This window comes from Lepus europaeus, chromosome 11 (assembly GCF_033115175.1).
Source record: "Lepus europaeus isolate LE1 chromosome 11, mLepTim1.pri, whole genome shotgun sequence".
NCBI classification, from domain to species: Eukaryota; Metazoa; Chordata; class Mammalia; order Lagomorpha; family Leporidae; genus Lepus; species Lepus europaeus.
The window spans coordinates 73,118,142-73,133,074 of record NC_084837.1 but is presented as its reverse complement, the minus strand read 5'-3'; the positions used below and the strand labels follow the sequence as shown (position 1 = coordinate 73,133,074).

General features: G+C 37.8%; 1 protein-coding gene across 6 annotated transcripts in view; it reads left to right on the top strand.

The window, feature by feature from the left end:
• The window catches only part of DMXL2 (Dmx like 2), a 162,828-nt gene that overhangs the window by 64,686 nt on the left and 83,209 nt on the right, over positions 1-14,933 (top strand). For all 6 annotated transcript variants that reach the window (XM_062205915.1, XM_062205914.1, XM_062205913.1 and 3 more), the window contains 6 exons: positions 1,072-1,255; positions 2,774-2,948; positions 10,136-10,375; positions 11,196-11,467; positions 12,073-12,769; positions 13,449-13,570. In XM_062205915.1, coding sequence (XP_062061899.1) covers positions 1,072-1,255; positions 2,774-2,948; positions 10,136-10,375; positions 11,196-11,467; positions 12,073-12,769; positions 13,449-13,570 — 1,690 coding nt within the window. The remainder of the gene's footprint in view (positions 1-1,071; positions 1,256-2,773; positions 2,949-10,135; positions 10,376-11,195; positions 11,468-12,072; positions 12,770-13,448; positions 13,571-14,933) is intronic.

Below are 14,933 nucleotides of genomic sequence, written 5' to 3'. Positions count from 1 at the left end.
ATACTAAAATCTGTGGATGCTCAAGTCCCTTACATAAAATGGTACAGCATTTGAGTATAACCCATAAATTTAAAAAACCTAGTATAACATAAATACCATGTAAATAGTTGGTATGCAGTATTGTTTGGGGAATAATGATGAGAGAAATTCTGTGCGTGGTCAGTAGAGACACAGTTTTTCCCTCCCACATTTTCAATCTGCAGTTGATTGAAGCCACAGATATAGTACCCATGAACCTAGAGGCTGTCTAAGTTTTCCTCATTGTTATCGCATTGCCTAAAAGTATTTTGGAAATTAAGTCAACTACACAATTGCTCCTAGAAGTGACTCCTGTATTATATCTACAGATCTAAACAAGCTCTTGGATACTCAGATATTTGCTTCTTCATGAGGGAGGGTAATTTTACCTACTAAATATATCTGAGAACTGCGAATGTATGTTTGGAAATATAGCACACATAGAGGTATTGAATAAGTGGTAACATGGAATATTTATACATTTTTAAAATCCAAATAAAAGATTGTTGTGCTTAAATTATTTATTTAATTTTATTTATTTAAATTTATTTATTTAAACTATTTATTAATTTACAAAATGCATTTTTACTTTTGTCCAAGTCAGATTCTATGTAAGCATTGTTGAAAAGAGAATTTTTTTTAAATTTTGAAACAAGTTTCTAAGTCACTTCTACTACAGGAGGCTATGACATTTTTGTTTATTTTAATTTAGTGGCATTTGATTTATAGCTTGAAGTGATATCATCCTTACAGTTTTATTGTGAAAATGCTCCTTTTTAAAAAGCCTTTTAAAAACTGGTTGGATTATAAGTAGAATGAAGCAGAATGATGGAACTATTGCCATAAGCCAGATAATTTAATTATATTTGATGATCATATTATTTATGACTTCCTATTATATCATTGTATAGTTTGCAGTGATTTGTTTTTGGTGTGTGTGTGTTTGCTATTTTATTTGGAAGATAATATTCCTCCAGAGCCTGGTAGTAGCCTCTGTTTAGTTGATCTCATTGGTGTTCACAGTGACCTTGGTTTGTTTCTATTTGCTGTTAGGGGTTCTGTCTGTAATGTGTTACTGACTTCATGCCATGATGGTGTGTGCCGGCTGTGGGCAGAAACCTTATTGCCAGAAGATTGTCTTTTGGGTGAGCAGATTTGTGAGACTACCACTTCCAGTGTCGCCAGCACCCTTGCTCAGGCTGGAAGACACAAAGACAGGATCCAGCATGCCCTTGAGGTATTGTATGATTTAAGAGGGTAAATGCATTTTAAAGATATGTGGGTCTGCTGGAAATTCATAAGCTAAGATGTACATGGTATGCGTGCTTTGTGTATAATGAGGAAATCAGTACATTACATTCTCACACTTCTAAAAGTACTCACTTTATGCCGCTCAGAAGCCAGAAACAGACAGTAATGGGCTCAGACATTAGTTTAAATAAGTAATGTAATTTTAGTTCTTTTATCTTTCATGTCAAATGTGAAAATCCTTAGGAGTAAGTAGTTTTAACATGTAAAGGTCCTCAGGATTGGTTGTAACTAAAAATATTTTAATTTGTGAGGGTATGCTTATTATAATTAAAAATGACTATTTTGTTCCTTTACAAATATTGTTTATTAAGATATTAGACACAAATGAACACGTATTAATGTTTTTAGCATCCATGGTAGAATATTTTGAAAGTAAAATGATTTTTCCAATTTTTAAATACAGTATGGACTGAAGTATTTTATAATAAAGTGTTTTAAAAAACATGCATAAACTGTATACTACATATATAAACTCTCTACTGATTTTATATAAAGTTTTATATAAAGTAGGCTTGCTCTGATACTCAATGGAGCACTGTTTATACATTTTTTTCAATATTCAAAGCATAAATGAAATTAAAAATAGAAGTCAGAATAGAGATAGAAAGACATAGAGCTCCCACCCACTTGAACTGGTGCCCATATGGGATGCCGGTACTGTAGGTGGCAGCTTTACTCGCTATGCCACAGTGCCCGCCCCAAATTTTTAAAAATTGAATGTGGGCAACAAAGGAAAAGAATGGGAATTCAGTCTGGAGTGTGGTCTCAGGAGTGGGTTAAATTATAGAATAGGAAGTGCTATGAGATGGGTTGTGATATGAAGAGGTGATCATGCCAAGAGTGACGTGGTGCCATGTTCAAAACTGTCCACATAACCAGGTGCTAGGGAGGAATTTTTATTATGTGTACATGGCTCAACTCAGACATCCCATAGATCAGTGCTTTAACAAGATCTTCTCCATCTACTCTTGTCTATGTAAATTCTCCTTGTTACTTTTGTACCCTGTTTTTTTCTTTACAACAGAGATCATGCATTGAATCACCTGGAAATTTAGAGTGTTAGAATTTTACAAGGTGTTGTTCTTTGGTAGGAAGAGTCAAGTGTTTTGTTTTACTTTTATGAGTAATAAATTCCATCTTATCCTGGGGATATCCTGGAAATAAAAAAATCTTTCACCTTCGTTGTCTTAATAATAAGGGTTTTTTCATGTTTTATAGGTGCCATCTATACATATATTTGAGCAATTACTTTTTGCCTTGAACTATAAAATTTATAAGAACTATAGAGAATATATCCAGAATTATTCTGCTATAATTAAGGAAATTTTCTTTAGAGTGGTTAGGTTTTACAGAAGGGAAAATCTTAAAATCCTTACTAATCATTTAAGAATGGCATTTATTGGACCTTCCAGAATTAAACCCAGCAATTATTTTTCTATTTTAGACGATACATCACTTGAAAAATTTAAGGAAGGGACAAAGGAGGTCTTCTGTTCTTGTAACTCACACTGACTTAGTGCACGACCAGGTGGCAACACATGAAGTTCAGAGACACATTTCCCACCATGCAAATGCACTGTGTCATTTCCACATTGCAGCAAGCATCAACCCTGCCACAGGTAAAGGATAGTAAATTTTACTTCTTACCAGTATGTTGAAATAAAGAGAAAAGTGGGCCTACCTTTAAAATCTTTTTAAATTTTGTGTTATTGGTCCTTGTTGCCTTAAAAAAATAGTCCTAATTGGAATAAGAATACAAGATAAAGTACTGTTTCGTAAATTGGGACTGTGTGGTTCTCAGGGTATAATTTCAGTGATTTTAAGCACCTTTGTTTGTCTAGAATATAATAAGGCTTCCAAGCAAATGAGAGCTTTAGTTGAGCCTGGGAACACAAGTGGTAGCAGTCTGGTTAATTAGTATAATTTTTCTCTCAAAGTACTTTAACTATTCTTTCTTTATAACCTTATCTAAATATATTTTACCAGGTTTTCCTTGAATCCCATCATATCTTGTTTTCCTTCCTTGTAGACTTTCTTATAATAAGAGAATTTTTTTTTTCTTGTGATGTTGGTAGCTCTTCTACATGTTCTTCCCATGTAGCTGAGAAGTATTTTGAGCTTCTATTTGGGGGAATATGTATTATTTTTGAGTAAAAACTTAAGAGAAAGGCTGTAAATTTCATATTATATTACAGGTAGAACTGCATATAAAATTATAGTTACATTTTGTTGAAATTATGTCTGTGGTGTCAGAGTGGAGAGGGATTTTATTTTAAAATGCTTACTATATAAAGATAATATTCAATAAATAACAGTTCCAAAAGGGTGGTCTTTAGCAGTATCTTTAGGTGTGTTTTCAGTGCAGTGTAGTCATTTGAGCACTTGAAATGTGGCTAGTCTGAATTGAGATGTGCTATAAAATATACATTGGATCTCTATAAGTGTAAAAATATTTCATATCGAGTGCTTGTTGAAATAATATTAATTTGCATGTATTGAATCAAAGGAAACATGTACTAAAGTTAAAGTTAACTTTACCTGTTACTTTTTACTTTATATATTATGCTACTAAAATATTTATTAACTATTTAAAATTACCTATATACCTTGCACTTATGGTTTGCATTCTATTTTTACTGGACATTGCTGTGATGGCTGATTAAATTATATTAGCGTTTCTGATCTAGCATTTTAATTGTATTTAAGAATGGCTGTTTTCAAAATGTTGATACTTTTAGATTATTATAAATTTTTAGCTTTTTAAAAAGAACTCTTGAGTTATTGACTATGGTAAAATTATAACTTCAAAACAAAATGCAGGGGCCAGTGCTGTGGTGCAGTAGGTTAATCCTCCGCCTGCGGTGCTGGAATCCCATGTGGGCACTGGTTTTAGTTCTGGCTGCTCCTCTTCTAATCCAGCTCTCTGCTGTGGCCTGGGAAAGCAGTAGAAGATGGCCCAGGTGCTTGGGCCCCTGCACCCGCGTGGGAGACCTGGAGGAAGATCCTGACTCCTGGCTTCAGATTGGCACAGCTCTGGCCGTTGCAGCCATTTGGGGAGTGAACCAGCAGAAAGAAGACCTTTCTCTCTCTCTCCCTCTCACTGTCTGTAACTCTGCCTCTCAAATAAATAAGTAATGTAGTCAGTGATTATCTGCAGTAAATTGGTTCCATGTCAGAAAGCCTGGCTTTTTAAGTGTATGCACGCTCTTAATCAGGGTCATGGGATCCTTGGACTGTTCGATGTGCATGAATATTGTAAGGCCTGGCTGTGTTCTTGTGGTCGGTAGGCTTTCTCTTCCAACGTTTGGCTGTTCTCATCTTTTAACTAATTTTATCTATATTCACCCTAACTTAGCTACATACTATTTTTTTAAAAGATTGATTTATTTATCTGAAAGGCAGAGTTACAGTGAGGCAGAGGCAGAGGCGGAGGAGAGGGGAAGAGAAGTGGGGGGGGAGAGAAGGGAAGAGAGAGAGAGAGTGAGTGAGTTCTTCCATTTGCTGGTTCACTCCCCAGATGGCGGTAATGGCCAGAGCTACGCTGATCCAGAGCCAGGGACCAGGAGCTTCTTTCTGTTATTCTGTGTGGGTTCAGGGTCCCAAGGACTTGGGCCACCTTCTACTGCTGTTCCAGGCCATAGCAGAGAGCTAATTAGAAGTGGAGCAGCCGGAACTTGAACTGGGGCCCACATGGGATGCCAGAACTGCAGGTGGCACTTTACCCGCTATGCCACAGCAGCGGCCCCAACAACATACTATTTTTAAAATCACTGTAAAAAATATTTAGCTTTGGGACAGTTGTTGTGGTGTAGGGGATAAAGCTGTCATGGCGGCATCCCATATGGGCTCAGTTCATGTCTTGGTTGCTCCACTTCTCATCAAGCTCCCTTTTAATGTGCCTGGGAAAGCAGCAGAAGATTGCCCAAATGCTTGGGCCCCTGCCACCTACCTAGGAGACCAAGATGAAGTGCTTGACTTTTGCCTGGTCCAGCCCTGGCTGTTGAGGCCATCTAGGGAGTGAACCAGTGGATGGAAGACCAAACTTACTCTCCATGTCTCTTTCTCTCTGTAGCTCTGACTCAAATAAATAAATAAACCTCTTAAAAAAGTATGTAGCATCATGCTTTTATAGGTTTGCATGTAAATATAACTTTTATGTTTACCAAAGTGATTGCTAAATGTAAATAGTTTTGTGTAGTTAGGATTCATCCTTTTTCATCTTGCTTCAAGGAATATTTTTGAACCTATAGTAAAGCCAAAAGAATAGCACAATGAATGCTATATACTGTTACCCAGATTTACCACATGTTACCATCTTGTTGTATATGTTTTGTTCTTACTGCACCACCCACACTGCATGGGGACCTCCCTAATTATACTCCTGTGTATCTTTGCTTCCTTTACTCTTGATTTTTGGTTAAAGCATTTGGAATAGTTATTGAGATGACATAACCTTTTTTTTTTTTTAGAAAACTTTTATTTAATGAATAAAAATTTTGAAAGTACAACTTTTGGATTATAGCGGTTTTCCCCCCATAACCACCCTCCCACCTGCAGACCATCCCATCTCCTACTCCCTTTCCCATCCCATTATTCATTAAATTCATTCTTAATTATCTTTATATACAGAAGATCAACTTAGTATATACTAAGATTTCAACAGTTTACACCCACACACACACAAAGTATAAAGTACTGTTTGAGTACCAGTTATACCGTTAATTCACATAGTACAACACATTAAGGACAGAGATCCTACATGGGGAGTAAGTGCACAGTGACTCCTGTTGTTGATTTAACAATTGACACTCTTACTTACGACATCAGTAATCACCTGAGGCTCTTGTAATGAGCTGCCATGGCTATGGAAGCCTCTTGAGTTCACAAATTCAGACCTTGTTTAGACAAGGCCATAATCAAAGTGGAAGTTCTCTCCTCCCTTCAGAGAAAGGTACCTCCTTCTTTGAAGGCCTGTTCTTTCTGCTCGGATCTCACTCACAGAGATCTTTCATTTAGGTCATTTTTTTCCACAGTGTCTTGGCTTTCTATGCCTGAAATGCTCTCATGGGCTTTTTAGCGGATCTGAATGCCTTAAGGGCTGATTCTGAGGCCAGAGTGCTGTTTAGGGTATTTGCCATTCTATGAGTCTGCTGTGTATCCCACTTCCCATGTTGGGTCGTTCTCTCCTTCTTAATTCTATCAATTATTATTAGTAGACACTGGTCTTATTTATGTGCCCCTTTGACACTTATTCCTATCTTTATGATCAACTATGAACTTAAACTGATCACTTTAACTAGTAATATGGCATTGATACATGCCAACTTAATGGGATTTCGAGTCCCATGGCACATTTCTAGATCTACCATTAGGGGTAAGTCTGAGTGAGCATGTGCCGAACTGTACATCTCCTCCCTCCCTTATTCCCACTCTTATTTTTAACAAGGATCAATTTTCAGTTAAAATTAAATGCCTAAGAATAATTGTGTGTTAATTAAAGAGTTCAACCAATGGTATTAAGTAGAAAAAGAAAATACTAAAAAGAATAAAATAGTAAGCTGTTCTTTGACAGCAAGGACAAGGGCTGATCAAGTCATTGTTTCTTGTAGGGTCAGTTTCACTTCTACAGGTTTCCTTTTAGGTGCTCAGTTAGTTGTCACAGATCCAGGAGAACATATGATATTTGTCCCTTTGAGACTGGCTTATTTCACTCAACGTGATGTTTTCCAGATTCCTCCATTTTGTTGCAGATGATCGGATTTCATTTTTTTTTTTTTTACTGCTGTGTAGTATTATAGAGTATATATCCCATAATTTCTTTATCCAGTCTTCGATTGATGGGCATTTAAGTTGATTCCATGTCTTAGCTATTGTGAATTGTGATGCAATTAACATTGAGATGTAGATAGCTCTTTTATTTGCCAATTTATTTTCCCTTGGGTAAATTCCAAGGAGTGGGATGGCTAGGTCGTGTAGTAGGACTATATTCAGGTTTCTGAGGAATCTCCAAACTATCTTTCATAGTGGCATTACCAGTTTGCATTCCCACCAACAGTGGATTGGTGTCCCTTTTTCCACACATCCTTGCCAGCATCGGTTGTTAGTTGATTTCTGTATATAAGCCATTCTAACTGAGGTGAGGTGAAATCCCAGTTGGCCGTTTGAATTTTCTCTTTTGAAATATGTCTGTTTAGGTCCTTGGGCTATCTCTTTAGTGGGTTGGTTGGTTTGTTGTTGTGGGTTTTCTTGATCTCTTTGTAGATTCTGGCTATTAATCCTTTACCAGTTGCATAGTTTGCAAATATTTTCTCCCCTTCTGTCGGTTGCCTCTTCACTTTCCTGACTGTTTCTTTTGCAGTACAGAAACTTCTCAATTTGATGTAATCCCAGTTGTTAATTTTGGCTTTGATTGCCTGGGGTCTTTCCAAGAAGTCTTTGCCTGTGTCTGTATCTTGCAGGGTTTCTCCGATGTTCTCTGATAATTTGATGGTGTTGGGTCATCGATTTAGATCTTTAATCCATGTTGAGTGGATTTTTGTGTAAGGTGTAAGGTCTTGCTTCATGCTTCTGCATGTGGAAATCCAGTTTTCTCAGCACCTTTTGTTGAGTAGACTGTCCTTGCCCCAGGAATTGGTTTTAGCTCTTTGATCAAATATAAGTTGGTTGTAGATGTTTGGATTGATTTCTGGTGTTTCTATTCTGTTCCATTGGTCCATCCATCTGTTTCTGTACCAGTACCATACTGTTTTGATTATAACTGCCCTGTAGTATGTCTTGAAATCTGGTATTTTGATGCCTCTGCCTCTGTTTTTGTTGTACAAGATTATTTTAGCTATTCGAGGTCTCCTGTGCCTCCATATGAATTTCAGCATCATTTTTTCCAGATCTGAGAAGAAGAGATGACATTACCTTTAACCCCCAGATATTTTACAGTATTACTTAAGTATTTGAGAATATGTCTTCCAATATAAAGAAGATTTACCTCCATAGCCATTGTACTGTCATCACATGCAAGGGATACGGGTTAGTTTCATGTAATATAGTTCATATTCAAATATAAATTCTGTTTTTAAATGCATTTGATTGCCATTTTTCTTTAAACTACTCTAGTTCAGAACAGTCCCCTGTCAGTTGACTTATGGAATGTCTTGCAATCTGAATGTTTGTTCATGGTAAGATTAAGGTTCAACACTTTTAGCAAGAATAGTCCGTAGGCAATGTAGTTATAGGATTTATAGTTTACAAATCCTATTTTATATGGCTTTTTCATTTTTGTTGTGAAACCGGATTGTCATCCAGGAGTTGCAAAGAATTATTTATTTTTTAAAAATTTTATTTATATATTTGAGAGGCACTTACACAAGAAGTGTAAGTGTACACTTATATAGCAGAGAGAGAGAGAGAGAGAGAGAGAGCGCGCGCTCCCATTCTCTGGTTTGTCCCACAAATGCCTGCAGTGGCTGGAACTGGGCCAGGCTGTAGCTATGAGCTGGGAGCTCTTTCTGGGCCTCCCAAATGAGAGGAAGAGACCTAACTTCTTGAGCCATCACCTGCTGTCTTCCTGCATTAGCAGGAAGCTGGAATTTGGAGCAGAGCAAGTGCTCAGAACTCAGTATGAGATGCAAGTGTCCAACCTGGTGGCTTAACTACTAGAATAAACATCTGCCTTTGGAAGGAATAATTTAAGCATTGTTTATTATTGATATTTATCAAATAGTTTATGCATTTTGACTATAGGCTTTTACTTCTTTTCGCAGAGGACAATGTTGTTCTTCTGTGAATGAATTATGTATAACATGATTTGAAATTAAGGTGGATTGGTTTTTTAATTTATCCTATTTTTTGTGAATTAATCTCTCTTTTTAAAATTATTTATTTATTTGAAAGAGTTACAGAGTGAGATGGAGAGACAGAGAGACCTTCCATCTGCTGGCTCACTATCTAGGTGGCCACAATGGCCTGGGCTGAAACAGGCCAGAGTCAGCAGCCAGAAAGTTCATTGGGTCTCTCAGATGGGTGGCAGGGGCCCAAATGCTTGGACTGCCTTCCACTGCTTTCTCAGGCCATTAACAGGGAGCTGGTTTGGAAATGGAGCAGCTGAGTCTTGAACCAGCACCCATACAGGATGCTGGTGTCACACATGGTGGCTTTCTTTACCTGCTGTGCCATAGCACCAGCCTATCACGAATTAATCTCTCTCATGAATTTAAGTCACCCTAAATGGAGAAATTTTGCTATAATTAAAAGTTTTTCCATCTTTGTGTGTTCTTTCTTGGCATTATTAACCCTCAACTTTTTAGCTTTGTGTAAGTGTATGCCATTAGTTCTTTTTAAAATTTAAAAAATTTATTTATGAATGGGGGCAGGAGGTGGGCAGGTGAGTTGGGAGAGGGAGCGAAAGAGCTCCCATCTACTGGTTCAAATGCCCGCAGTGGGTGAAACTAGGCCTGGCCGAAGCTGGGAACCAGGAACTCAATTCAGGGCTCCAAAAATTACTTGATCCATCATTGCTTCCTGCCAGGGTCTGCATTAGGAGGAAACTGGAGTCTGGACCCAGAGTCAAGTATTGAACACTGGGTACTCCATTATTGGACGCTGTGTTTTAACTGATGTCTTAACCACTAGGCTAAAAGCCTATCCTATCATCCTATCAGTTCTTGTGTTCACATTTACAATTAAATTCAGTTAAAGTTTTACAAATTCTACTACAGTTATATTGATTTGGTTAGCACCATTTCTAAGTAAATAAAGATTAAGCACTTGTCATATTTTTAAAGAAATTAAATTAACTATTCTGTTTCCACAGATATCCCAAATGTCCTGGGTGGTACTGCCTTTAACATTGATGATGGAAATGGGGGCTTTGTAGTTCACTGGTTAAACAACAAGGAGTTTCATTTTACTTCATCTACTGAAATATTCATGCATCAATTACGAAAACTTTCTGAAAAGCAAGTAGATCATGAAAGTGATGATGCAGATAGAGAAGACGAGGATCATCCACAGGAGGAGAGAGAGAGGGGTTTGCATATGAAACTAGACCATGGTTAGTATCCTGTGTGCATTTTTCTTTGTCTCCTGAGTTATCGATTTCTGTAGTGCCACTTTTGGTTTGGAATCCTTCCTTTCTACTTTTTCTCTTTTTAACTTTTCTGTTCATTCCACAAGTATTTACCATCCATCTACCATGAATGGGCACTGTGCTAGCTTTTGCAAACATGAAATTCTCTATATTTTGTTAACAGCATGTTGCCTTGAGTAACATACTACTTTTGGGGAGACAAGTTTTTTGCATGTTCATAATAATAATAGTAGCCGGCGCTGTGGCGCACTAGGCTAATCCTTTGCCTGCGACGCCAGCACCCCGGGTTCTAGTCCCAGTCGGGACGCTGGATTCTGTCCTGGTTGCTCCTCTTCCAGTCCATCTCTCTGCTGTGGCCCGGGAATGCAGTGGAGGATGGTCCTTGGCCCCTGCACCCCATGGGAGACCAGGAGGAAGCACCTGGCTCCTGGCTTTGGATCGGCTCAGTGCGCCAGCCACAACGTGCCGGCCATAGTGGCCACTTGGAGGGTGAACCAATGGAAGGAAGGCCTTTCTCTCTGTCTCTCTCTCTCACTGTCTAACTCTGCCTGTCAAAAAAAAAAAATAGTAATAATAATAATGCTTTCCTTTAAAAGTAAGAATATAGTAATTTTTAATTCAGACAAGAGAATAGTTTTCCTTTTTGGTTATTCCCCTTAGCATAAATTGGAAAAGAGATTTATAGTTTCTAAAGATAGTATGCCATTAATTTATAGTCTTGTATATAAATGAATCTTTATACTATGATTAATTAGTATACTGAAAAATGTACCTTCTGGTTCAGAATTATCCCTGGATAGAGAATCTGAGGCAGGTACGGGATCTTCAGAACATGAAGAAGGAGAAAGAGAAGGAAGTCCTAGAACCTGTTCACGACCTAGCATACCAATGCCACTACCCACGGTCCTGCTTGATCGGAAGATTGAAATGCTGCTCACCGAGTGGAATAAGAACCCTGACATGTTGTTTACAATACACCCTGTAGATGGTACTTTCCTAGTATGGCATGTTAAGTATTTGGATGAATATAACCCTGGAATCTTTAGACAAGTCCAGGTAAAGTTAACTGATAAAGTAATTACTACATTAAAAAAGAGAATGTTGTGTAGGTTCAACGGGCTTTCAGAATTACTAAAAAATTTTGTTTTTGGTAAGCAACTGAAAAAAAGAGTGCTTAGTCATGTTTCCAAGGGATCGGTGGCCATACATTATGGTTATTTTAAAAGAATAATTTTGACTTAAAAATACTGTTTATTTGAATATATATTTGTTGATTTTTCTGGGACTTCATATTTTGAATAAAATTAAGAAACTACACTGAAAATGTGACTCAAAATGAGTCCCCTTTAGCCTCAGTTTTATTAGCAGAATCAAGCTGCCTGCACTGTTACCTTTCTCACCTTTATTGCTGTTTACATCTGTGGTTGTGGTCATTTTGATGTACAAGCAAGGCACTTGAAATGTTTTTTTTTCTTTTTCCCTTTGGTTTTCTTGTGGATCAATAGAGATATGATTTACATACATAGAAGAAAAAGACCATAAAGAAAATTGAGAATGATACTTTTTAGGAAGCTGCGATTTGACATTTTGATAATAGATGTGATTTTGTAAAAGTATTTTTGAGAGGTGCCAAGTACCTTACACTGAATTGTGTTTTTCAGGTTTCTTTTTCTTCGCGGATTCCTGTTGCATTTCCCTCTGGTGATGCAAGCTCTCTCAGCAAGAATATCATGATGTATGCCTGTGTGAATTGTACAAAGGATTCTCATCACACTCTGTCTCACCAAGAGGTGATGTCTACAGGCAGCCCTCAGGGATCTCAGCCACACCCTAGATCACACAGCACGCATATGAACATTGTTGCTCCCACAGTAATGATGGTCTCTAAACACATAGACGGGTCTTTAAACCAGTGGGCAGTCACTTTTGCGGATAAGTCTGCCTTTACCACCGTCCTGACTGTATCCCACAAATTTAGATACTGTGGTCATCGATTTCACCTCAATGACCTGGCATGTCATTCCGTTTTGCCACTGTTACTAACATCCTCTCATCACAATGCTCTGTTGACTCCCGAATCAGATTATCGTTGGGACTCAGACAACAAATTAAGTAGATTAATGGATCCTGTAAAACATGTGAAAGGCTCCTCGAAACAGCCGCTTAGAAACGCAGCAACCCGTACGTTTCATGACCCCAATGCCATCTACAGTGAACTTATTCTGTGGCGTGTAGACCCAATAGGGCCTCTGTCATACACTGGAGGAGTATCAGAACTGGCTCGAATCAACTCCCTGCATACCTCAGCCTTCTCTAATGTGGCTTGGCTTCCAACTCTTATTCCCAGTTATTGTCTTGGTAAGTGTTCATTTTAATTGTAACATTAATAAGAATTTGAAATTATTTGTTACTTATAATCATTTATATTTGTCATTATTTAGATGATTGTTAATGTTCAGAGGTAGGCACCAGGCTTAGTTTTACGTTTGTTTTTAATCTTTTTCCTCACCTAATCTATTTGTTAATTAAATTTTTGGTGAATTTTAGTTTTTTCCCCTAAGTAAATTCTTTTTAATTAAATGTTTATTTATTTTCTTCTACTTGAAAGGCAGAGCATGATGGAGGTACAGGGGCAGGGGAGGAAGGCTGGGCCAGGCCAGAGCCAGGAGCCTGGGCCTTATGTGTGTCTGTTAAGTGGCAGGGGCCAAGCACTTGATGCATCCTCTGCTGCCTCGCAGGATGCATTAGTAGGAAGCTGGATTGAAAGTGGAGTTGCTGAGGCTTGAAATGACATTCTGATAAGGGATGCATTCATCCCAAGTCGCAGCTTAAGCCACTGTGCCACGATGTCCACACCCATGGTTAATTTTATAGCCATTAATTGTATTTGTTTAGTTATGATTCTGGACAATGGTATTGCCACAAAGAAGAGTGAAAATACTTGTTTCTCCTACTTCAGCCAATTATAAAAATAAACTACACATTATAACAGGTAAACTATTATATTATTACCTAGGGCCTTATTTTTCTTTCTCAGGCACATACTGTAATTCTGCAAGTGCTTGCTTTGTTGCTTCTGATGGCAAAAATCTGAGACTCTATCAAGCTGTAGTAGATGCAAGGAAATTATTGGATGAATTGTCAGACCCAGAATCATCAGTAAGTATTTACTAATCTCATTAATGTATCTAACCTGATAAGGAATTCTCTTCTTACTTTGTTTGGCACCTTTATTTATTAGTTGGTATTTAGGAAGTGAGCGTATGATCTGGGTTCTATATGACATACTTATGGCACATTTTTTCTCTCTTAATTTGTATTCTAAGATACATGAAACAAAATTTCAGCATACATATCACACATCAATACATTTTACATATAAATATAATTTTTTCAAAAATAGTATTCTTAGCATTTTTTACTCTCTAGTTTGACCCTATTAATCTTGTTTGGCTCAAAAAAGGTTTTAAAGGCATTCTTACTCCCGCTATTCAAAAGGCATAGATACAGAGAATGAGAGGGAGAGAAAGAGCTTCTATCCGCCAGTTCACTTCCCAGATGAACACAATGGCTGTGGATGGGCCTGGCTGAAGGTAGGAGCCAGGATCTTTATCCAGGTCTCCCATATGGGTGCAAGGATCTGAGCCACCCTCTGCTGTTCTCCCAGATGCATTAGTAGGGAGCTGGATCGGAATTGGAACAGCCAGGACACGAACCGGCACCTATATTGGAATGCCAGCATTGCAGGCAGTGAGTAGCTTAAGGTTAAGCCACATCACTGGCCCCTGAAGGCATTTTTATCAAGCTTTGTGTGTAGGTTGGAAAATCTGAACTTTTCCAAGTCAGATTTACAATTTTGTAAAATTCATTTATTAGAATATGTTGTCACTGGGTAGAAATATCTTATTCTGATTGTCCTGTGTTTGAACTAAAGTCATATATGTTATTAAAATCCAAACTTTAACACTGAATTTTTTAAAGATTTGTTTATTTATTTACTTGAAAGTCAGAGTTACACAGAGAGAGGAGAGGCAGAGAGAGAGAGAGGGAGGGAGGGAGGTCTTCCATCCAATGGTTCACTCTCCAGTTGGCAGCAATGGCTGGAGCTGCGCCGATCTGAAGCCAGGAGCTTCTTCTGGGTTTCCCATGCGGGTACAGGGGCCCAAGGAGTTAGGCCATCTTCTACTGCTTTCCCAAGCCATAGCAGAGAGCTGGATTGGAAGTGGAGCAGCCGGGTCTTGAACTGGTGCCCATATGGGATGCCGGTGCTTCAGGCCAGGGCTTTAACCTGCTGCACCACAGCGCCGGTCCCTAAATTTTTAATTTATGTATAAAAACCTCTATAAAACAATAACTAATAAAATATTTACAGTATTGAAAACCAGAGATTATTTTTTGAGCGTCTATTTTGTACTACTAGATATGTAATGGATTCATAGTGAATATTTTGGTGTCTTTCTTTAAAGAATTTTTAATTTTGTTAAGGAGAGAAATTATTAATAAATAACAGCTTAAGACAGAA